We start from the raw sequence: 25229 nt of genomic DNA on the forward strand, positions 1-25229 counted from the left end.
TCTCTTGAAATCTCACACAGTTCAGGGGTCCAAGACCAGCTATAGCCTTTGAAAAATCAGTAAGGCAAGACACTGCAAAGTTTAGACAGGGCTGTCATAAATATACCAGCATACATGGAGCCTTGACATGTTTTGGCAGCAGACTTGCCACATAACATCAAAGGTGTCTTTTGGATCTTCATAACTGCTCGGACTGTCAGAAGTTCTGATAATATATAAATATGTCATGCTTAATCTAAAAAGAGCTTTCTAAAATCTGTAGTGGTAGCTCATAGATGTTAAAATATTAACTTTGGCACCACTCATTATCATTACTCATATATGGACCAAATAAGCAATCTAATAAAAGCATCCTTACTCAGTCAATCTGATTTGCTTTATTTCCCCTTTCCCACTTTGTTGATGTGGGTGGTGCACTTAAAAAAAATACTTTTTATTGCCTTTCAAACCATATAGCCAAACAAATATCTACTGCTTCCATTACAAAAAGCCCTTAAAAGTGAAACGTTAAAGAAAATTAATAGGCCCTCATCTGTCTGGTCTTTGACCGCAAGAAAGATTGATTGATGATTGATTGATTGATTGATTGATTGATTGACTGACTAGGCCTCATACAGAAGCTACAGTTATTCTGTGTAGTGACAATATTGCAGACATATTGCAATTAGTTAAGGAAAGTTGTAATCAAGTGATAATAAACCATATGCTGTGTAAATAAGCTATTGTGCATTAAAAATTTAGATTCTATTGGATTTGTTGACAAATTTTATTGTCTTTGACCTCAAAGCATTCCTAAGTTTTTTGAGTCAGTTTCCCCATCAACACAATGCTCCATTGTTGTACAGTGGTACCTCAGGTTAAGTACTTAATTCTTTCCGAAGGTCTGTTCTTAACCTGAAACTGTTCTTAACCTGAAGCACCACTTTAGTTAATGGGGCCTCCTGCTGCCGCCACACCGCTGGAGCACGATTTCTGTTCTCACCCTGAAGCAAAGTTCTTAACCTGAAGCACTATTTCTGGGTTAGCGGAGTCTGTAACCTCAAGCGTATGTAACCCGAGTTACCACTGTACTTGTTAGATCTCTCCAGTGTTTTGCTATGGATAATCGTTCCACCATTAGCAAATGTCCCACCAAAGCCTTACTCAACCTTTCCATATTCCAGTCATATAATGATTCCTTAAGGATGACTGGGGCGGAGTCCTGGAATGATGCAGTTTTGGCAGCGAGCTCTGTCCACCTCAGCAATGGCTTATTGAATCTTAATATAGTCCGTTCGTCCATCTGAAAGATAAAACCTTTAATCCCACAATGCCAGATCTATGTAACAGCTAAGTATTAGATATCTGGGTCATGTGTGCATAGCAGATTCCATGCCCTTGGACCAGCTATGTAGCAGGGTGAGCATTCCTGTACACAGTTTCCCAATTAGACACCCTCTTCCATCAGAGTAGGAAGTCAGGTGTGCAAGCTTCCTGTCCCACACTGATGGTCCTGTGGTCTCTTGCGGAGGACAAGGCATGACCTGATTTATCTTGTATTTTGAGTCTTTCTTGGGGGGATCAGTTGTCTGCTTAAGAAATCAGAGTGCATTTGTTCAAATCCTAACATGAAGGTGTTTACTAATAAATAAACTCTCTTGTTCCTACTGTTATTACATGCCTTTTATTTAAACTTAGGTTCACTAGAAAGGAACCAGTATAAAAAAAGTATATAGCACCCATTCAAGGGTGCTTCACCCACCGTGCAAGTAGATTGTGCCCTGTTAATTTATGTACAAACCACTGCTTTATTATTTCAGTGCTGCAACTTTACTGCTGATTTTTATGGCTGTTTATTGTTATGATGGTTTAATGCCGATTTTTATTATGTGGTTTTATTGATAGTTCTGCATTTGGGTTTCTACAGTGGCTTTCTATTTCGGATATGGTTGGGAGGCACATTATAAATGATGGATAGTGTGGAAGCATATTTAAATGCCAGGTGCTTCTGTGCCACAAGTGTAGAACAGTTTCATTTCCATTTTCCCTGCCACTGCTCCTACACACAGGAGCTTGAGGAATGTAAGGAAGGGATTGGGAATCTGTAACAAAAGCAATCTGAGCATCTGCATGATTCCAAGGGTTCTTTCAGGGAATCGATTGCATTTAAACCAATTTCGAAGTGGATTCAACTCAGTTGTCTATTGTATAAATAGACCTATTGCTATTGCCTTATGGGCTGTATGAGATTACATTCAGAAGCAGAAAAGTCTTAATAGGCTAGCTACACAGCTGAACTTCAGGTATGATCAGCAAAAGCATGCAGATATGTGTCCCTGGAACTTCCTTCCAAAGGAGACCTGGTTTTCCAGAAACGGTGCATGATGTTTCTACTCTAGCTGAAGTAAAAGGCAGGGAGCAGCCTCTTGAAGCCAAGCAGGTAACCGGTTATTTCCTGTATCCTATTTGACATCTTTGTGTTATATCTAAGCACTCTGTCAAATACACACACACACACACAATCTGTTCTTGTAGCAGCTTTGTAACACCATCACAAATACTACCTGAGCGTCACCCCAGCAGAGAATTAACAGTTCCAATCTTAGCTTGGATTATTATGATTAATGTTGACCCAAGTCTAAATTGTGCTGACATCAATAACACAGGGCTTACCTGTGGTGGTGTTTTTTTTATAAAAGGAACAGTGCTAGCTTAGCTTGGAACAGTCCAGCGAATGTAAGAAGGAGATTTATAGAGAAATACAGAGATCTATACTTGTTGAAGAAGCCAAATACCTACAGAGCTGCCACCATGAATGGAACAGAAGGTGAAAATTTCTATGTCCCCATGTCCAACAAGACCGGCGTTGTTCGGAATCCATATGAGTATCCTCAGTACTATTTGGCAGAACCGTGGAAGTTCTCTGCGTTGGCTGCCTACATGTTTCTTCTGATTCTTCTGGGATTCCCAATCAACTTTCTGACTCTCTTTGTCACAGTCCAGCACAAGAAACTCAGAACTCCTCTGAACTACATCCTTTTAAATTTGGCCATAGCCAATCTCTTCATGGTCTTAATAGGCTTCACCACTACCATGTACACATCTATGAATGGATATTTCATTTTTGGAACGGTAGGATGCAACATTGAAGGCTTCTTTGCTACAATGGGCGGTAGGTCTGTTTTATGTTTTCCTTCAAGTATCATGCCACTATGAATTCACTGTAGACATAAGTTCCTATTTCAGATCTTATAGAATTGTTTAGGTGGAAGAGACCCCATGTCATCTAGTCCAACCCCTGCAATGCGGGAATCTCAGCTAGATCATAACATGACTTCATTCTTCAACAGAACTCCAAAAGATAGTACTATTCAGAGATTCTACTTAAGCCTTCTTGTGTCGCATACCTGAGCTAAGGTAACCATGCTGGAACAATGTTAATAGAATTGATGGGAAACCAAGCTTTTGATCATGCTGGCAAATGGTTAAAACTAGGTTCAACTTCAAAAGTGCAATGCGATATATGGTTCTGGGCACTATGCCTACTTCTCCTGTTTTATAAAGTTTGCAGTCGTGATTTTTCTCATAGTTTTGGTGGAAGACATTCCGAGAGCCTCCGGAGATGGTATCTTGTAAGATCTCACACCTTAGCTGAAATGGCAGGGCTTTAGCTAAGGCATCTTTTATTTCACGTGTAAATCAGGAACGGAATTAAGTTGTTAACAAAATGTAGACCAAAACCTCTTTCTGTGCTCAAGTCAGTTTCAATCATCATCCCTCGATCATTTTGATTATGTGATGTTATCTTTTATTTTATTTCTACTTGGTTTTCCACTTGACATACAGTCCTTAGGGTAGAGAAGACCTAAATTTGAAATAAACCAGCGAAAAGCAAACAAACCCGACCAAATTGGCTCAAGTCTCTTTAGGCAGTCTTTATCCATGATCAAGAAGGGCAAAAATCCAAGTTTTATTCCCTTCACTATTCAGTTTCAAAGTGTCTTGCTGTGGGCAAGGTCCACCCAGTGCTGCTTCCCTACAAGCCCATTCATTTCACTGAGGTTTGTAAAGAAGCGAAGCTTCAAATATGTGGCTATTCCCAGGTTATTGTTTGGCTACAGGCAGACAGCAGAGAAAATAAACCTTTGATCGAGAATTATGTGACTCGGGCCCTTACCTCTCAAGCGTCCCTCACTGGGAGGCGTCTCCTGCATTCATCCTGCTCTCCAAGGCCTGAGAAATGCCAGGAACAGAGCGGTGGGATGCCACAGCATCCTTTAAGAAAGGATCAAAACAAATGTGGAATGGTGCTTAAGGCAGCAGAGCTATGTTGGTTTTCGTCATGCTGGGTTTTTTTTATGTCGCCTGTGTTTTGATCTGTTTTGTTGGGCTTTCAATCGTTACTACATATAATGATTTGATAACTCCGTTGTGAGTCACCTTGGGCAGCTGTGTTGAAGCATGAGGCATGCTTGTTTTAAATAAAATATATTAGTAAATGAGTGAATGGAACAAACTCAGATTTGCCTACAAAACAAGTGGTGGAAGTCTAATGTAACGAGAGAGGAAAGCAACGTCTTCCTCAACACTTTCCTCCCTATATAATCTGGCCCCTGGTGCCCCCTTTTCCTCCCCTGGGCTCTGCTGGAAAGTGTACCTGGTTGAGGGAGAAGCACTTGAGGAAAGGAGCTACACAGGGATGTAAGCTATGACAGTGAATTATTGAAAGGCAGTATAAAAATGTTACAAATGAATTGACCAATGGTTGGCATGAAGAAGGTTCAGCTCTCTCATCCTCTGAACTTAAGTGCATGAATTTGCCACAGTCTTGTGTGAACCTGAAGAATGAGGGAACTAAAGAAGGATCTGATCAGACATGTAGTATGGTGCTGAGTAGACCATAGGACAGGGAGGTGAAACCTGATGCCCTCCAATTGTTTTGCACAACAGCTATCATGCCCAGCCTTTGGTCATGCTGACTGGAGCGGATGAGAATTAGAGTCCAATAATATATGAAGAATCACAAGAAAAAGAGGAACCCATTGAGTTGTTTGAGAGGGTGGCTTTTCCATCTCTCCCTCTCCTTCTCATCTTCTTCCTCCCCCCCCCTTATTGACAGATGCTTCTTTTGTTCTCTTACAGGTGAGATAGCCCTGTGGTCTCTGGTTGTCCTGGCTGTTGAAAGATATGTGGTGGTCTGCAAGCCCATGAGCAATTTCCGCTTTAGTGGGACCCATGCCATCATAGGGGTGAGTTTCACTTGGATCATGGCCTTGGCATGCGCTGGTCCTCCTCTCTTTGGATGGTCAAGGTAGGTATGCATCATATTCCTTACAGCAATACAGACTGCGGTAAATTTGGGGGGGGGGGGTTGGATAAGAGAGGGATAATGGGGCCAGACCAACTAGTGAGCATTCCTTAATGATCAGAGGTGAGGGGTGTTATTTGTTGGGGGAGATGACAGATAAATGGCCCACAGTGACTGGAGATACTTCTGGAAGGTGAGAGCTGTTTTGGCAAAGGCATACGTTGCCAAAGTTGAAACCAGCACTTTAATTGGACCCAGAAACTAATTGGCAGCCAATGCAGTAGGGGCCAGGACATTGCAGTATGCTCATACAATCTTCCTCCAGTGAGCAACCTGGTCACTAAAATTTGCACCAGCTGAAGTTTATTTATACTGTTAAAACATTAAATGAATGAATGAATGAATGAATGAATGAATGAATATGTTACATTTAAAGCTATTGGAGTGTTAAGATGTTTGCCCCCAAACTATGCTCTGTTTATAAACCCAAATATTACAAAATAAAAACCCAGTGTGACTGTGCTCTCTTCCTCCAAATGAAACCAGACCTGGGTTGCTGCTATTGCTGGAGCTTCTTAACTCTTGTGGAAGTGGGGCACACACAATAGACTACAATCCCACTCACTAACTCTTTGGGTTTAACTGTAGGTATATCCCAGAAGGTATGCAGTGCTCTTGTGGAGTTGATTATTATACACCGAACCCAGAAGTTCACAATGAATCCTTTGTTATCTACATGTTTCTGGTGCACTTTGTCACACCATTGACTATTATATTCTTCTGCTACGGTCGCCTTGTCTGCACTGTTAAACAGGTGGGTGACCCTACAAAAAGATAAAACTCTTCTCCAGCGCAAACCTATCAAGGCTGAAAACATTTCTCCTGACTTCATCATTCCCAGCCCAGTGCAAGGAGATTTCACAATGGAGGTACCAGGATAATCCAAGTTTTGACTTTGTACCCTCAGTGCGCTTCTGAAACAGAACCACAGCAATAATTGCGGAATGTTGCATTTATAGTTTACTTAAGGTAAAGGTAAAGGGACCCCTGACCATTAGGTCCAGTTGTGGCCGACTCTGGGGTTGCAGCACTCATCTCGCTTTATTGGCCGAGGGAGCCGGCGTACAGCTTCCGGGTCATGTGGCCAGCATGACTAAGTCGCTTCTGGAGAACCAGAGCAGTGCACGGAAACGCTGTTTACCTTCCCGCTGGAGTGGTACCTATTTATCTACTTGCACTGCATGCTTTCGAACTGCTAGGTTGGCAGGAGCTGGGACTGAACAACGGGAGCTCACCCCGTCACGGGGATTTGAACCGCTGACCTTCTGATCAGCAACCCCTAGGCTCTGTTCTCCTTAAATGCTGTGATGCCCATGCACCTGGTTACAAAACAATATAAATAAATATTGGGGGCGGGGCGGGAATCAAACTGCGATTTGCACAAACTATGAAACCCCATGCAATTTTCCACATCCCTGCTGCCTGCTCTTCCCTCCAATGCCAGTCTTAACAATTCAACATACTGTAATAATAGTTTTCGATTGTCACTTGCTTCTGAAAAAGGATTGGGCACCAGCTTCACAACGAAGGGAACCAACTGTTATTCTTTGGGATGTAACAGAATGGAGGCCCAGAACCTTTAACTACAGTACCTAAAGAAGCCCACCCAGAGCTGTATCATCCCCCACCGCACTGGAATGCTACTAGTTTCTGTTCTGGTGATTAGCTGCCCATTCCCAAATAGCCCTGTTGCCTAGTCTTGACCGCCCTCTGTTGTCATGCTTCTAGGCAGCGGCTCAGCAGCAGGAGTCTGCCACTACCCAGAAAGCTGAGAAAGAAGTCACCCGCATGGTTGTCATCATGGTCATTTCCTTCCTTGTTTGCTGGGTGCCCTACGCCAGTGTTGCTTTCTACATCTTCACTCACCAAGGGTCAGACTTCGGCCCTGTATTTATGACCATCCCGGCCTTCTTTGCCAAGAGCTCTGCTATCTACAACCCGGTGATTTACATCTTAATGAACAGACAGGTAACTTGGCAATGTTGCTCTGGCTTTCCAACAATATAACAATACTTGAAGAGTTTATGGCACTCTCCCTAAGTGCTTAAAGTGCTTCCTTATATACATTAGCTTAATAATTCTTGTGACAAACCCTGTAAGGTAGACCATTTTTATTACCCCCCGTATTACAAATGTGAAGTGGAGGGACGCTGAGAGACGGTGGCTTCCCCTACGTGATTGTGTTTCTGAGCTGAGATTTGAACCAGGCTCTTTAGCTCATGTGCTAAATTTATCTTTACTGCATTTTGCTTCTTATTAATGTGCCTGAATATAATGCGTCTTGATGCAGGTGCTGATGGTTAATATGAAAAAAATCCCTAATCATCTGTTTTAAAATGGAACCGTGTGGCAAGGGACTGGAGAGGATGTTCTCACATTATCTCAAGGATGATACTTGCTCTCTGTTGGTTGCCAAAAAGCCTGTCCCCCTTCTCACCCATTTTTTAAAATTAAAACAGCAAGCTCCTAATGACTCTCACCATTTGTGAAGCATTTACGGCAACAGGACTAAGCCTAAGCATTTCTCAGACTATGAATTATAGTATTATCAATTACTTCCCTGGGAGCTGCGTTGTGCCAGGGAATCAACATATGGGCCCCAGAGGATTTTCACTTGCTTTAAAATACAGTACAGCTTTCACTGTGTGACTAGACAGAGAGGGGCAAGACAAAGCAGGTTGTTTTTTTAAATGTAGGATTACAGTGACAGAAGAACAATGGAAGGTACAGTGAATTCAACTTTAGACAATTTGTCTAGCCATTGTCTAAATCAGGGTTTCCCAAACTTGGGTCTCTAGCTGTTTTTGGACTACAACTCCCATCATCCCTAGCTAGCAAGACCAGTGGTCAGGGATGATGGGAATTGTAGTCCAAATACAGCTGGAGATCCAAATTCAGGAAACACTGGCCTTTCCTAATGCCCAGATACGTCAGTGACTTTTTGGCATAGCCCCACATGCTGATTTTTGTTTGTTTGCTTGTTTACAGTTCCGGAACTGTATGATCAGCACCCTCTGTTGTGGAAAGAATCCGTTGGCTGAGGAGGACACGTCTGCAGGCACTAAGACTGAGACTTCCACCGTCTCCACAAGCCAGGTTTCCCCTTCATAGATCTACCAAGGAAACCTTGGGCTTCAGACTGTTTCATTTGCATGACCGCATTCTTTTCACCCCTGTCGTCTCTGTCACTCTCTGCAGCATGCCACCTGCAATTCACCTGGCAGGGCAGAATGGACTCTTCATTTTCTGACAGCTGCTATCAGAGAAATGCGCCTGTATATATATTTGTGGCGCAAATCAACTCAGGCCCAAGGCTGCAATGTCGCATGAGTTCATGGCCCTAATATGCCTGCCTCTAAAACCATATATTCCCTGCAAATTGACTTACCTGCTTGGTGCAGCATTTGCATCTGATTTTCGTCTTCAGTCATATGGCCTGTGTACATAAGGTTGTCTGGGGCCAATTGGCTGTGCTGATGGATGCATTGCCATGGTTAAATTTCCATTTTCCTCCTAGGTTCTTTTCTGAGCTTTGTACAGAATGAACAGCTGAACATTCATGCGTAGCGAAGAGACCTGTTTTGTTTTCGTTGTAGCTGTTGTTGCTCATTTCTTATTACGTAGAGAAACTTATCAAAGCTTAATTTACAGAAGCGTAATCAAAGAAAAATGTATAATTTGAAACTCACTTTTGTGAACTGGGAGTGTGGGCAAATAGGAAAACCAGGACATCTCTTTTGTAGCATCAAGTGGGTTGGCCTTTCTTCAGATTGCTTCAACTTTCAATGCAATAAAACTGTGGTATACCACAATGCCAGTGCCCACATACTGTCAGCGCAAATCATAGCAGGCAGGATTTACATTTCACTTCAGGCATGTACTGCATTTGCCTTTGTTTCTTCCTAAAAAATTATAACCAACACTTTCAGAGCCAAGTGGCATTCCCATGATAGATGATAGAAAACATAAAAACAATAGCTTGGATCCTAAGGAAAATTAGCAGAAGGAAAGTTTCCTTTCCACTCTGTCCTTGCAGCAGCTTTCAAAAAGCTCAGGAACACAGGAAGCTGCTGTATATTGAGTCAGACCATTGGTCCATCTAGCTCAATATTGTCCACACTGATTGGCAGTGGCTCTCCAGGGCTTCAGACAGGGTTCTCTCCCAGTCCTACCAGGAGATGCTATAGATTGAACTTGGGACCTTCTGCATGTAAAGTTATTATTATTATTATTATTATTATTATTATTATTATTATTATTATTATTATTATTATTTATACCCCGCCCTCCCCAGCCAAGGCCGGGCTCAGGGCGGCTAACAAGCAATAATAAAAACAAGTTGAATGAATACAACTTAAAAACAAGATTAAAAACACAACTTTAAAATATTGAAACATTAAAATATTAAAATGCAGCCTCATCACAGGAGGAGAAAGGAAAAAGAAAAAAGAGGGGGAGGGAATCAAATTGGCTCCAAGCCAAAGGCAACTCTGTCTTACAGGCCCTGCGGAAAGAAATCAGATCCTGCAGGGCCCTGGTCTCATGAGGCAGAGCGCTCCACCAGGCCGGAACCAGTGTTGAAAAGGCCCTGGCTCTGGTTGAAGCCAATCTAACTTCCTTAGGGCCCGGGACCACTAGGGTGTTGCTATTTATGGACCTTGAGGCTCTCCGTGGGGCATACCGGGAGAGGCGGTCCTGGAGGTACGAGGGTCCTAGGCCGTGAAGGGCTTTAAAGGTCAAAAGCAGCACCTTAAATCTGACCCTGTACTCCACCGGGAGCCAGTGCAGCTGGAAAAGCACTGGGTGAATATGCTCCCATGGCAGAGACCCCGTGAGGAGCCTCGCTGCAGCATTCTGCACCCGCTGGAGTTTCTGGGACAGCTTCGAGGGCAGCCCCGCGTAGAGCGAATTACAGTAGTCAAGCCTGGAGGTGACCGTCACATGGATCACTGTGGCCAGGTCGGGGCGGGAAAGGTAAGGGACCAACTGCAGATGCTCTAGCACTGAACGATGGTCCCTCCCTTTCTGGAGGACCTCATGAATAATGTGAGATGGGCCACAGGGCGAAGTTGGGGGTGGGCTTCAGTTGTGGTTTGGAACTGGGTTTGGGTTCCAAGTTAACTCAACAAGTTCAAGGAAGGAAAATTTTCTATTCCCTTCTCTTGTAACAATTCAGTACTGTGTCCCACATTGTTCAGGAAGGTCTCCTAATTCTCCAGAAAGGCTTCTCAGGGGTCAGAAGTGCCTGTGGGCAAGAGAAGTTGTGAACGGAACCCATGTGGACAGGTTTCACCTCAGGGTGGCTCCTCAGGCCTTCCAAAGTAACACAGAGGTGTTACAAACTGTGTAGACAAGCTGTGTAGGGTTGTCTCATGCTGGGTGGAGGCAGAGAATATCCAGCAGTTGAAACATTGCAATGTGGGAGTGCCTGACCCAGATTTCAGTGGGGAAATGGACAGGAGCAACAGAGGAGGAAGACAGAAAATACAATGAAACCAGAACAGTTTGGAGGGTGAGGAGAGAGCTATGAGGGAAGATGGATGACACAGGGGGAAAAGAGGTAAGCTACAAAGGGGATTTGTGCTGCCCCAGTGAAGACAACAAGGGAGGGGAAAGAGGAATAGGATGGAATGGTCTGGGGCCATAGGCGCCGACTCCATGGGGCCTGAGGGGGCCCGACCCCCTCAAAAATTCATTTGGGGGGGCTCTGCCCCCCCAATAATCTCGGGCGCCCCTCCAGCAGAGCGCCACCGCCGCCCCTCCCCCAGCCCAAAATGCACAGGGTCGGGCTGCATGCCTCCTGCCCTCCCTCCCGAGCAAAAGCTCCACCCAATTTCCTTCGGAGCTGATTAATAGGCGCAGCACGCTCTCCCCTATTCGCTCACGAGGAGGCGGCGCCACTTTATCTGCATATTCATGAGCTTATTAATTATTCATGAGCTTTCGTGGGCTCCCCCAATGTTTTTTATAAGTCGGCGCCCCTGTCTGGGGCACAACAATCGCAGTGGCAAGCCAGAAAGAGGGAGAGAGTACAAAAGGCAGAAGGAACAGGAAATTGTACAAGGGGAGAGAGGGGGTGAAAGATAGACAGGAGACAAGACCGTTCAAGGGAAAAGAGAGGGAAAAAGAAAGGCAGGCAGGAGAGAAAACAGCCTATGTAAAACAAAACAAAAATGTGGTATCTTGTGATTAAAGGGAACAGCCAAACACTTCATGCAGGTCCCCACCAGGGGGTTGTCTGAAAACAAGAGACCACCTGAGGGATTCAAGGACTTCTGGGACAGAAGGCAGGGATGCAGCTGACAAGAGTTTGTGTGCAATGGATGGCTATACAGTACATGAATGCTGGAGAAGAATGGGGACAGTGGCCAATAAAGGCAAAACAATAAGGTACCGACAGTGAGAGGAGGCCTGCATGTGATTTAAAATAGCCAGCCAAATCTTTGATTTTGGATGATACTTGAATTTCAGAGTAGTTAAAGAGGGCTCAACTCCTTTGCTTTTTGTAATGACTGGGTCCCATTATCTGCTGTTTTGTTTTGTGTTTTGTTTTGTTTTGTTTTGTTTTGTTTTGTTTTGTGTTTTGTTTTGTTTTGTTTTTTGTTTTGTTTTGTTTTGTTTTGTTAAGATGCAAGCCACAAGGCCCAGTACAAGCAGGCTGTGTGAGACTACGGGAAGAAATTGTTTAATTTTTGCAGCAGAAGCCTGTGTAGGGTGTCCAGCTCTGCATTGCTGAAAAGGAGGATTTGCCTCCCCCAAAAAGAGGACAGCAAAGAATACCAATTTGCACAACATTTGCAAATGGTAATTGTATTTGTAAAGACACTGATTTAGACATAATTTTTATAACCTAACTAGAAATAAAGTGCTTCTCGCTGTAATGGGGAAGTCAATTTGTGTGCCAGTTCAGCGTGCTGATTAGGTTCTGCAAACTGTTGAAGGGCAGCGTCAAGACTCTTGCTGTCCTGTTTTATGATTCTTTATCTAAAGTCAAACTTGGACTGGACAGCCTTTCAAAAAAAGAAGAAGGCTATCCTTAAATAAAGGCCTGTCATCTGACAGCCTTTCAAATAAGAGGCCTGCAGCCTGCCCGTCTAGAAGATAGAAACACATAGTCACCCTAAACGCGTATGAGTGGTTGAGCCTTGGTAATCCTCGCAGAGAGGCCAAATGAACCCAGGTCTACATACATTCATAATTTTATTTGTATTTTTCCCTTCTGCAGTTCAAACCATGCTCGAAGCAGCTTACAACATGAAAAAACACATAACTACAACATAACAAAAGTAGTCACAAACAATAAATAAAACATTTCATGCACAACCAAACCGAACAATTCCAACACAATATCTATAATAAAGATTAAAAAAACCAAATCTCGACAGCAACAATTCTCTCAAACCCCCAAACAATCCCCCAGCCCAAGACTCTGTTCAGCAGCTGCAGCTTTTGTAGCTGGAGTCAGTGGGGGCCCTGTCCTCCCAGGCCAGGTGAGGAAAAGCCTGCAAGGCAGGGAGCAGGTCTTCAGCCAAGATGGTCTAGATCAGTGTTTCCCAACCTTGGGTCTCCAGCTGTTTTTGGACTACAACTTCCATCATCCCTAGCTAGCAGGACCAGTGATCAGGGATGATGGGAACTGTAGTCCAAATACAGCTGGAGACCCAAGGTGGGAAACACAGGTCTCGAAGCCAACAACAATTTCATTAAGGGCTATTTTAGCTTTCCTGCCTTGAACTAAGCACTGATTGTGTATGCCTGTCTCAAAACACATAGTAGCACAAACCAATTCATGTGCAGGAGGCCAGCGTGGTGAGGCAAGGCGCCACCAGGGGGGGAAAAGGCTGTCTTCCTCTCAGCTCTGCAGACCGCAAAGGCATCCCGTCACCAAGACTGGGAGACAGAATGGTATTTGTTTACCCACCTATCTTCTTTGTTTTGTTGCCTCCTGACACCACACATAAATGATTCAAGAAAAGGCCTAGGCTAGGAGACTCTTAGTCAGCAGAGACTTTGCAATGTCTTCTTCGTGCTGCATGACACGTTTCCATGGCAGCATATACAGATTGTCATGTGGCCTCATTTTTTCCCGTTCCCTCACCCTTCCCATTTTCCCACACAGACCACACAGCTTCTGACCTTGAGTTTCTTACCAGTCTCCAGCGGGCACCTTTCTTGTTTTCAGCTGCAATACCATTTGGCGGCTGCCCAAGTCGGAAGTTCTTGGCCAACACTCCCTCTTGAGAGGATTAATGGGCAGCTAGCTATTCTTCACTCTGTAACAAGCAAACCAACTGAGCATATGGACTGAGATTTTGACATATGTTTGAGGAGCCGCAAGATGGCATGGTGTAATTGTACTGAAGTATTTGAAACTTTATTTTTAGCTCAGGTTTTTTTTAAAATAAAAAAGTCTCTTTCTCTCTCTCTTCTGCATTATCAATGCTGGAGACTACTTCTGTGCAGCATGATGATCCTCTCTCTGGTTTTTAATCCTAGGCAGCTTTGCAGGGAGTGATAGGGAAGGTAGCAAGAAGCACAAAAGTTAAATCTGCAATAAGGAACTATTTGCAAGGGCAGCCCCTCTCATTAATTTTACTGACATTTCTGCATGTTAAGCTCTCTTTACTTAAACTGGCACCTAATTACTGTTTCACACATAAGAGGGGTAATTTCTAGGAGGAATGGAGGTGAACCGAATACTTTTCAGTATTGCCTGGGAATATTTTATCTCAAATTTTATTCGTAAAAAGGTATATTATGAAATATATGGGGTGGGAGGGATTTAAGCTTTGATTGATTAATTTTTACAATTAACCACCCAGGGCATTAAATTGAGTTTTTCGACAGTCTTATGGACTTATAGATAACTGCTGGGATCCACGCTGTAAATAGCAGAGCTAACTGCAGACGCCTTACTTAAAATTCTCCAAAGAGGAAATACAGTGCTAGAAAAACAAGAATGAAGAACTCCCCACATACAGCCCAAGGCATAGGATTCCCCTACCCCAATGTAAGAGGCTTTTAAAATGCAGAGCAGAAAAAAATGTCAAAACCCATTAGCAATTTTGTCCTAACACACATAGTTTTGTTTGTAATTTTGCCATCTATCTATCTATTCATCTATGAAAGCAATTTCCTTTAATATAGTTATGCATATTATTTTCACTACTATGTGAGTTTTAATGCATACTTTACCCTGGCATATGCATTTTTGTGTACATTACTCGGCTGGGCGGCTACATTGCAAGATTAGGACTATGGGCTCTTGTATTTCAAAGTTTACCACTGCACTACTTGGTGACCCAGAATTGACACGACTTGTATCACTAGAGAGGCAAAGACCAATTTTCTACTAAGAGTAGCAGTCACCACCAGTCTGCCACAAAATTAAACCCAGGAAAGTAGAGATACCAAGGTCTCAAAAGCTGGTTCTTCAGCTGCTGCCTTACATTCATCTAGGCATAAGATAATTATTTAATAATTAAGAGGAGCCTTCGTTCTTCCTAGAACAGGCACAGAGTGCACTCCACACTCCCTTTCTCCTCTCCACAAACCTGTCTTGTGGGTTAGGCTAAGTAAAAGATATTTGTTATGGGCTAGCAGGGGGATACTGTAGATAGTTCAGGTTCACATATGCAAATAAGGGATCGAAAGTGACGTTCAGTGATTGGATAGTTACAGAAAATGGTTACTGTTGCGTTCTAGTGGAGCTCTATATAAGCAGGCTGGCTGAACCCTTCAGTTCTGTTCTGTTCTGGCCTGTGAATAAACAAGAGCTGTTTGAAGAATCACTGTGTTGTCTGGTATGTTCACCCTCAACTTAACAATATTGGCTGGCCCAAGAGTTTCATGGTCTGTTCTGACCCATTATCCCCTATATTAACATGTTATTCCTGAACCATCTACTACTATTCTGATTTATCAGGTGACCTGCATTTGCTTTCCTGCATTCCCTTATGTTATCCATCCACTTAATTTGTCTAACCTATGAAAGCTCATGCCACTTTTTAAAAATAAAATAATAATAATCTTGTTGCTTTCGTCACACCGAAGAAGCTGGAATGGCCTCCATGAAATAGTTTCTCGGTGCCACCTCTCTGTACTGTGTGTCGTGGCTGATCATGTAGCGCCCTGCCATGTGGACATTTCCCAAGCCTGTGCTGTTCATTCCCAGCTGGCACTATTAAGGAAGCAACCCTCAAAAACAAGCCGGATTTCCCTTACTCTGCAGATCGGTTGTTCTTCTGGAATTCAGTATTTCAATTCCTGCGAAAATTAGGTCATCTCCAACTTCGTTTGACAGCCATGTTAAATTGCTCCCGTACATGAGGGATGAGACAAAAGGGAAACAGGCAAAACCATAGACAGTGGGTCTAATAGTGATGACCTGAATGTTCAGAGGTTATACAGTACATGTAGTAGGAATAAACCCTGCAGCTGTGCTGCTGTTTGTAGGGTTCCTAAAAGCATCTAGCTCACCTTTGTTAGAAATAGGATGTTCCTTAAATGGACCTCTGGTTTGATCTAACATAACTTTTCTTATGGCCTTATGGAACCTTAGCTGGTGATAACCCTTCTCTCTTGTTGTCTCATTTCTCCAAACCTTCTCCAAGCTACCACTTCCTCTATTTTATTCCTCAAATAAGATATATGCTTTCCTGAATTTCATCCATCCTTTTCCAAAGGAAAAGTGGGGGAAATTTGAATGCTCTTGCATTTGTCATGCATATATATATATATTAAATCCTTTTGCTACCAAATAGGTAGAATGGAGAAAACGGATGTAATCACGTTTAAAAAGAAGTTGCTCTACGTTATTCACTCTGGATGTGAGCCTGGCTTCCCATTCACTATCTACATAGCCTATGTACATTTTAGCAAGCTGAATTCTGGGCCAGCTGTCAGTCTTATTTCCTCCTTGTTTCATGCGGGCCGCCCACCTTCTTATTTCTAAAATAAATGCCTGTATGTTTATCTGCATGTTCATCTTTTGCCTTATTTCAAAATGCCAGTGTTAAAATCCCATTAAAAATAATAATTGCAAAACTACGGGGGGTGAGGTGGAGGGAAATATCTTGGTGACATCACAACAGCTAAGGCTTACCAGCTAAGCAATTGGTGCTGTTTATTCACCACTGACTTTACCCTAAGATCACAATTTTTATTTTTAACGAGGCCAAGCGTTAAATAGAAAAGGTAGTCAAAGATAAACTTTATTCGCATTAGCCAATGGCCATAGCAACACAAAACAAGCAATATATACAAATAAAACATATACAGATAGAAAAGACAGCAATGAGTAAAAAGGGCAATCAAATGGCCAAGATTATCGTTCAGATAGTGGCCCTTAATCTCATTGCACCCTCGATAAACTTAGCAACCTTTGCTGTTGAATACAAAAGGTATACAGTGGTGCCTCGCAAGACGAAATTAATTCGTTCCGCAAGTTTTTTCTTCTTGCGAGTTTTTCGTCTTGCGAAGCACGGTTTCCCATAGGAATGCATTGAAAATCAATTAATGCGTTCCTATGGAAACCGCTTGCCAGGCTGGCGGTGCGGAGAAGGGCTTTTCTCCCCACCGCAAGCCTTCAGGACAGGTACGGGAACAGAGGGGAAGGGGCGCAGCGCTTCTCCTCTGTTCCCGGGGCTTGCGGTGGGAGGAGGGTTTTTCCTCCCCACCGCCAACATTCAGAACAGCATTCTGAATGTTGGTGGTGGGAAGGAAAACCCTCCTCCCACCGCAAGTCTTCAGGACAGCCATCCGAAGGCTGGTGTGGGGAGAAGGGCTTTCCGCCCCACCGCCAGCCTTCGGAGCAGCCTTCCGAAGGCTGGCGCGGGGAGAAGGGCTTTCCGCCCCACCGCCAGCCTTCGGAGGAGCCTTCCGAAGGCTGGCGCGGGGAGAAGGGCTTTCCGCCCCACCGCCAGCCTTCGGAGGAGCCTTCCGAAGGCTGGCGCGGGGAGAAGGGCTTTTCTCCCCACCGCCAGCTTTCGGAGGAGCCTTCCGAAGGCTGGCGCGGGGAGAAGGGCTTTCCGCCCCACCGCCAGCCTTCGGAGGAGCCTTCCGAAGGCTGGCGCGGGGAGAAGGGCTTTCCGCCCCACCGCCAGCCTTCGGAGGAGCCTTCCGAAGGCTGGCGCGGGGAGAAGGGCTTTCCGCCCCACCGCCAGCCTTCGGAGGAGCCTTCCGAAGGCTGGCGCGGGGAGAAGGGCTTTCCGCCCCACCGCCAGCCTTCGGAGGAGCCTTCCGAAGGCTGGCGCGGGGAGAAGGGCTTTCCGCCCCACCGCCAGCCTTCGGAGGAGGTCCGAGGACAGTGGGGAAGACGCGCTGCGCTTCCCCGCTGTCCCGGAGATTTCCCTATGGGCTTTCATCTTGCGAAGGAAGCCCATAGGGAAATTCGTTTTGCGAAGCGCCTCCAAAACGGAAAACCCTTTCGTCTAGCGGGTTTTCCATCTTGCGAGGCGTTCGTCTTGCGGGGCACCACTGTATTTGTATTTAATTCAGTGTGGGTGCTTCTAGTACAGCCTCACTACTCTACAAATGTTATCTCTGTCCTCATCCAAAGATGCTGCTGGCTGTGGATGCTGTACTTGGCAGTTTCTAGCTGTCACTTTGCTTCTTCAGACTGCTGCATCTCCCAATTCTCGCATCTCTGTTAGATGTCTGAATTCACTGTGTGGCTTCCAAAAAGCTCTTTATGATTTTCTCTGTTCGGCTTCCAATACTGGAGTTTCCAACCTCTTCATTTCCAGTTTTAAAACTGAAACATCTCCAGTGTTTTAGCATGGTTTCCAATACCTGTGGTAAATGTCCTCCCCCTGATTATTTCAGTTCAGGGGAACCATTGGTTCGCTGCTTCTTAGAAGCCATTTCTCCCCCTGTGCTAATGACCCTCCCTTTGGCTGGGGGGTGGGGGGGGGGCAACTGATATGATTCCAGGGTCTTATCAGGGTACACTCTGGACTCAGGGCCACTAGACGTATCCAACTTTAAACCTTCTTCACACTGTGGTCTATTGTGACCTAGCTTGGACAAGGCCTAGTCACTATAGCAACCACTTTTCTGTTTTGCTCCTCATTTCAGAATCCAGAGGCCCAGAGGCTGAGAAAAATCACAGTCTTCTCTTGCAACAGGAAAGAGTGAGGCTGTTTATGAGATGCAGTTCTGAAGGAAATATTTACCAGATTGGGCTGGAGGACATTCAGTGTTGAGGATGATGCCTCCCACTGGATAGGAAGAACCCTGCAGCATTTTAATTCATCCCACCCTACAGATCTTTCTGCCTGTGGCTATGACAGCCTGGACCTTTTTCCCTCTGGGGGGAAAAATCCCAATTCTGAGCTTCTTTGCTATGAGTGTATGTTTCCTTTTCAGTTCTAGCTTTTGTCTTTGTGTGCCCCCCTTCCTGTTTATTGTTGGGTTGTTCTCTAATTGTGTGTTAGCGCTAGTTTCTCCCTCTCTCCCTCTGCTTCTTAGGTGCCATGTTGGACACCCTGCTGTCCTTTAGGAGGGTGTCCACCAAACATATTATTACACACCGCCCCTATCTCCACAGCAGGGTGAGATTCCAGCAGTTCAGCTGCACTTTATCCTCTGTGTTTCCTTCAGAAAATGAGGCACATCGGAGACTGTGGTGTCTTTATGCTATATGGTTTATTCACACATATATACAATCTGAGCCTATGATGGTATGTGGCCAGGATCTGCTCCATTTTCTCCAGGAAGGCATTGTCCTGGGGTCTTAATACTAAAACCAATAAGCGGCAAGCGGATGCATTGAGCAGTGTGCTTTCTTGTTGGGGAAGGGGGTGGTTATCAGCTCATATCCTCTACAGGGGGTTCATGAAACTACTATGTAAGGAACAAACTATTATATATAACTACTATATGAGGATGAAGCAGGTAGTTGCATGGAATCATGTTTTTTATGTTTAAAAAGGTAGTTAATCTACCAAACCAGGAAACTATGCAGCAAGCCGAAGCAGGTGGTTTCAGATGGCAGAATTTAAAGGGATATAGATGAAGGCAGTAACTGATATATAAACGGTGCAGAGTGATTAAAAATAAAATAATTGTTGGCCCCAGTGTCGGGGATGACGACTTACATAGTGCTCCACTTCAGGCAGTAAAGTATCATGGGCCAAGCAGCCTCAGACTCCTGTCTTTTCAGAATGTGACTTCTGCTAGCAACTTGAGCCATCTGCTTCTCATAATCTGAGGAAGTCTGGTATGGTTTGTAGAAACAGAATCTAAGGGCCATGTGAGATGCACACTCATTACATCTCCAGCTATGGTTCTCTCCCCCCCCCCCCGTGTGTGTGTGTGTGTGTGTGTGTGTGTGTGTGTGAGAGAGAGAGAGAGAGAGAGAGAGAGAGAGAGAGAGAGATGCAAACATTCTCTGTTCTATATCAAACAGGCTTTTGGATTCTGTTTGAATTTACATTTCCTAAGTGCAAATTCAGCCTGCTGTTTTGTGGATTGCATTGCCACTGCTAGCAAAGGGACACCATTGCACATGTTTCTAAGAAGGGTTTGAATTAGGTTCACACAGAGCATGAAGATGGGAAGGAGCATGCAAAGAGACAGGCAGTTGCTCCTCTCTCCTAGTATATATACTTTTGCCATCTCTGCTCAGTTTTTACATACAGTACATTTCCAGAACAATCCTTACACCCAAGGCTGCCAGATCAAACTTTTCAATATAAGAGGCTGCTTTGGAACTGTGTGGAGTTCACAATATGGGGTGTTCATTACGTGCTACAAAAGCATGAATTTACAGCAGGACCAATAAGTTCTGGATAGAAAGATCCTTTAAAGCAGGACACATCTGGCAACCTTACTCCAACCAGCGGTTGATACTCAATGGGAACTCACAAGTGGATGAATTCTGCCTATGTTATTTGGGAAATTCCTGGTGACCCAGAAGTTTCTTCTCTTCCTACTTGTTCCGCTATCTCCATGCACTCTCTGGCAGCCTGACAATCCACCCACTAGGCTCCCATGACCCAACAAAACTGAGAATGACTTGCATATGCAAAGCCTGCTGTGAGTACACATTCCAGCAAGAAGGGAGTGCCTCTGGTTTGGATCTCTTACAGCAGCTGCCCTAATACAGTCCCCCAGTTTTCACGGCTACTCTATGATTTCCCAAAGCAATACGGTAAGTGGGTGGGGGTGTTGTTATCATAGTCTGTTATGTAATAAATCCTCCTCAACCTAGTTCATGCACCACTTTCTGATGCTGCTGTTCTTTATTACAAGAGTGGGAAACATCTTAAACTGGAGAGTTCCCTCTTGACCAACCTTCTGAGGGACGCATGCCAGTCAAGCAAAAGCACTCAAAAAGGGTGTGTAAGCTGGAGGGACTAGGGCCAGTGAGAGGTGTGGTCTATAGAGGGGGCAAAGCCTGTGGAGAATCCCAAGGGCCAGATTCAGCCCTGGGCCTGAGGTTCCCCAGCCCTGGTTTACTCTGTTTATTTGGCTGTATGTCCCACTGTGTTCAACAGGGCTCACTCCCGAGTAAATGCACATAGGACGGCAGTCCTAATTATTTATGTATTCTTGCATTTCCCTCACCTCCTTTCAAAGCACTTGAACAGGAAACAGTGCCATTAAAAATAATTACACTATAAAACAGATTCCAATTAGAATGCAAAATGCCAAACATTTGAATTTCCACATGCCACCTTACTGCTAGTCGCTTACGGTAGTCCATACTGTAACGTCTCAGAGCGCTTTCTGAAAATGCCACAAACGCATCTCTGAGAGATTAAAATCAGGTTTGTGAAGGGATTTTAATATCCCATGTATCTTACATATCCCCAAGGCCTTGTTTACATGCTGCTGTTGGGTGCAGACCACATTTAGGCTGCCTGTCCCTTTAATAGTTCTGAGGTACTGGCCTCTTCCCCTATCCCTTTCCCCTCTGTTAGCTGTGGGGCAAAAGCAAAATCCTTCCAGCTACAGATGGGGAGGGACCAGAGTGTCCAAAGAGATCCTTGAAATAGTGGAACAGGAGGAGGGATAACACAGCTGCATGAGCTCCTGGTGCTCAGAACCGTTAAAGGGACAGGCAGCCCATCTTTCAGTGAATACTTGGTTCATGCGAGCTGCACCTATTATCACACCCATTTCAGGTGGAAAGAGTTCACCTTCAAAATGTTCTCTACAGCAGCCACACATTTAGGTGAATACACTGGGGTTTGTGTGTGTGAGAGAGTGTGGGAAACGACCACACTCTATATCCTAATTCAGTTGCCTCAGTGACATTCAAGAAGGAGATGTCAACAGGTTCAGCATCACTCTGAGCTTTGCAGAAGTACAATTTAAAAAAAAAACAAAGCAAAAACTCAAGAGGGAGGGGGAGCCCCGAAGCAGCCCAATGAGGACTGAGCATGCTCACTGGCTGTGGAATTCTGACACTTGGGATGAAAACCCAGTGGGAGGCAGAGTGGACTGGGAGTGTCTGGAAAGGAAGAGACACATCTACGTAAAGGCAGCTGCTCATTCCCTCTTGTATTGCCTCCACAGCACTGGCTTAAGCGGGCTTTAGGGAGGAGGTGTAAGGCTCTGGCAGGGTCCTTCACAAAGCTCGGTAAGAGCTTGTCTGGCTTCGTGAAGGAACTTAGAGGCCTCTAGGACTCTGAGAGCCCTCATGCCTCCTTCCCACAGCCAGGCAAGCATTTACCAGGCTTGATTGCTCCTTTGTTTTGGAGTATAACTCCCATCATTCCTGACCATTGGCCATGCTGTCTGGGGCTGGTGAGAGCTGGAGTCCAATAATATCCAGAGCATACCAAGTTGGAGAAGGCTTGAGGTAGGCTAGTGACTTGTTCTATTTCATCATGTGCCAGTTTTCCTGACACTGAAGCACCATGATAGGAAAACACACACCTGCCACACACCTATCAGTTGGAAAAAAAGAAAAAGTTTCTGGTGACTTTAACTACAGCCACCACACAGAAATCTAGCAGGTGAAACTTTGTCCAGCACAGATAAAAGCCCCCGCCCCATGCTACATATGGTTGTGTGGAGATGTTTTCAGAAGAGGGATGGCAGCAGCAGCAGCAGCAGCCCTGCAAGGTAATTCCTCGTACAGTTTGTTCCGGTTTAAAGGTGGTGGCTAGAACAAGCCCCTTAAGAATTCTCTTTTATTGTTGAGATCTCTAATTATCCTTTCCCTCCTTCCTCACCCACACTCCTGTTTGCAAGTGCTGGCAAACTAAATTCAGCCCCACTGCCACCTGTTCGTAATCACGCTGGCACACTGACTTGAAGGAGAATAATTAGCAGCTGCCACTGCAGCCCTCTCAATTAAGATGCTAATCAGAAGCATTAAGAGGAAAGTGAGGAAAGAGGAAGGGAAGAAAGCAAACTTGCTCTGAAAGCAAAGGTCTGTTTGTGCAATTTTGTTTTATGATAAGAAAGGCTAATTCTATTAAGGTAGGCAAGAAGGCACTGGCCTGAGTTACTGCCTTGGAAGCTGGGCTAGGCCAGTAAAAAGTTTTGAGAAAGTGGTCCAGTTAGTACTGCCATTGTTGTTTTGGCAGAGCTGTGCCAAAACAAGATTTGTAGAAATCAACAAGTCTTTTCCCAGGATGAAGTTGCAGTGATGGGGACTGCTTTGCCAGTTGCGCAGTAGTTCAAGGCAAAAGACATGCGCCAGAGAACCCTGTTTGTCCCTGGAGTATTGATTATGTGTGAATAATAGCCTTGGCAAAGGCTAGTGAAAATGACTGAATATGATGCTTTGCTAGGTTTGTAGATTGGGCAAGGCACCAAAACCTCTTCTTGGCATTCTAAGGAGCTACACTGGCCCATGCTGCCAAGGCTGCCTTGAATACACAGGCACTCAATGTGACAAAGTGCTGGAGATGGAGCCTGAACCAATGAAAAAAATAATTTGGTTTCAGCTGGATTCAAATTGAGTTCTTTACCTGGCCTTTTTATGCCTTTACTTGTCCTATGCATGGACAAAGAGCTGGACAGGAAAATTCAGACCTGGCTTACGTATCAGAAATGCTGCTCTGCCTTACAGTCTCTGTTTCTGATGTTTCATTTATAGAGTCCTAAGGTCTTGACTTCTGTTTATTTTCTATTACTAAAAGACTAATATTCTCAGGGTGTTGCCTTATGTACTGGGCATCAACTGCAGAATAGAAACAACCCTATGCATTTCTGCTCCCTTTATCCCAAAATCTGTCACTTTGGTTTGAGCACTAGCCTCCCCAACCTGCCTGTGATTTCTGTATCGCAGAGAGCAATTGCTCTTCAGTGCCACCAAATTGCTAGCCATGTAGCAAAACAAGGGCAAATGATTTTGGCTTTCTCTGACTTCAGAGAATGGTGGTAGGATCAACATAATATTAAAGGGATTAATGCAGCTGTTAAACCCACCATTTTGCTCCCTCTTCCCAAGCAGGGGGATGTTCTGGACTGCTTTTCTTGGACTGAATTCATCTTTTCTCATTCTAGGGCTTATCTACACTTACCCTTTGCCCCACTTTTCCCAGGCATAAGTCTGTGCTTTAAAGCTCTGGGTATGAAAGCCCCACTTTGTTGTTGCTCCGGAGTGTTCTCTGCGAAAACCCGCTCTTTAAAGCTGAAGCACAACAAAAGGCAACCAGAATTTTCTGTTGATTGCGGTTTGCTCCAATTCAGCCTTAAAGAGCAGGTTTTCATGGGGAAAGCTTGTGGGGGTGGGTGGGGTTGCTCAGACACAGAGCATTAAATCACGGACTGTGCCTGGAAAGAGCAGAGGAAAGGTAAGTGTGTGTAAGCCCCTGGTGCCCATCGACCAGTCCTAGCCACGGCGGAGAAAGCCCCCTTTATGATGACCACCAACCTGATAGAAGATGGAACTATTTGAACATTATCTGTGCTGGATCTTAATGAGTGGGAAGGGATATATGGAGAAATATGCTAACACAGGTATCCCAGAATCAAACAATAAAGGGCTTTTTAGGGAAGTTGTTGTTGTTGTTGTTGTTGTTGTTCTTCTTCTTCTTCTTCTTCTTCTTCTTCTTCTTCTTCTTCTTCTTCTTCTTCTTCTTCTTCTTCTTCTTCTTCTTCTTCTTCTGTTGGGAGCTGCCCAGAGTGTCTGGGGAAACCCAGCCAGATGGGTGGGGTGTTGTTGTTGTTGTTGTTTTTTATTATTTTGGGTTTAGCCCTGAAACAAACCCATAACCAGTGCCACTCACATTAAGATTGGTGTTTTGTGTTCCCCTTAGCGAATTCCAGAAATCTGGGCAAGCTGCAGCTTGCAAACAACTTTCAAGCCCCACATCTGACACATTTCAGGGGGTTCTAGTGCACAACAATTACCAAATCTCTTTCTTCCTAGAACAGGCATAGTTGTGAAATCAGTGGCAGCCAATAAAACATGTTCTTGGCCACTCTCTCAACCAGGCAGCTTAAGTTCTGACTGATGTACTCCCAGACACTGAACTGGCTCTTTCTGGGGGGAGTGTTACCCCACTGGGCTATGATAGGCTTATTGAATTGGTCTCATCAGGCTCCAGTTCTAAATTATTCAGACACCGATACTTGACTGTGTTAAGTTCCCAAGCTCCGATGGCCCATTAACCTCCTTGATTTTGCACGAAAGACTGCCCATCTAAATTACTGGAGGCAAGTCTAGCTCTGCATCAGTGTGTTATGGCTTTGATTGACAAATTTGGCCTACTGGCTGATAGAGGGGTGGGAGGGAGATTAAATAGCCTAATATGGCACTGTTTCTCTTGTAAACAAAAGAAAATGACTCATCTGTGTTTCTCTCCTCTCTCCTCTCTCCCGGCTCCCCATCCCCAATCTTTTCAACAGATGCTAAGGAGGAGAAACCAAAAGCTGTGAGCAAAAAACCTAAGGCAAAATCCAGCAACGTTAAGTC

At 44.5% G+C, this 25229-nt stretch overlaps 1 protein-coding gene and 1 long non-coding RNA gene across 2 annotated transcripts; one reads left to right on the forward strand and one right to left on the reverse strand.

The window, feature by feature from the left end:
- Window positions 1-593: 593 nt before the first annotated feature.
- Window positions 594-8469, forward strand: RHO (rhodopsin). Its single transcript, XM_081184426.1, has 5 exons — window positions 594-3151; window positions 5122-5290; window positions 5936-6101; window positions 7076-7315; window positions 8336-8469. The coding sequence occupies exons 1-5, from the start codon at window positions 2791-2793 to the stop codon at window positions 8456-8458; spliced, it is 1059 nt and encodes a 352-aa protein (XP_081040552.1). The 5' UTR covers window positions 594-2790; the 3' UTR covers window positions 8459-8469.
- A 20-nt stretch (window positions 8470-8489) lies between these two features.
- On the reverse strand, window positions 8490-10967 carry LOC308581744. The gene is made up of 2 exons (XR_014005238.1): window positions 10641-10967; window positions 8490-9249 (listed from the first exon to the last, which is right to left on the reverse strand). It is a non-coding gene; the product is annotated as an uncharacterized lncRNA (long non-coding RNA).
- Between the last annotated feature and the right edge of the window lie 14262 nt (window positions 10968-25229).

This window comes from Podarcis bocagei (assembly GCF_964188305.1).
Source record: "Podarcis bocagei genome assembly, chromosome: 2".
NCBI lineage: Eukaryota > Metazoa > Chordata > Lepidosauria > Squamata > Lacertidae > Podarcis > Podarcis bocagei.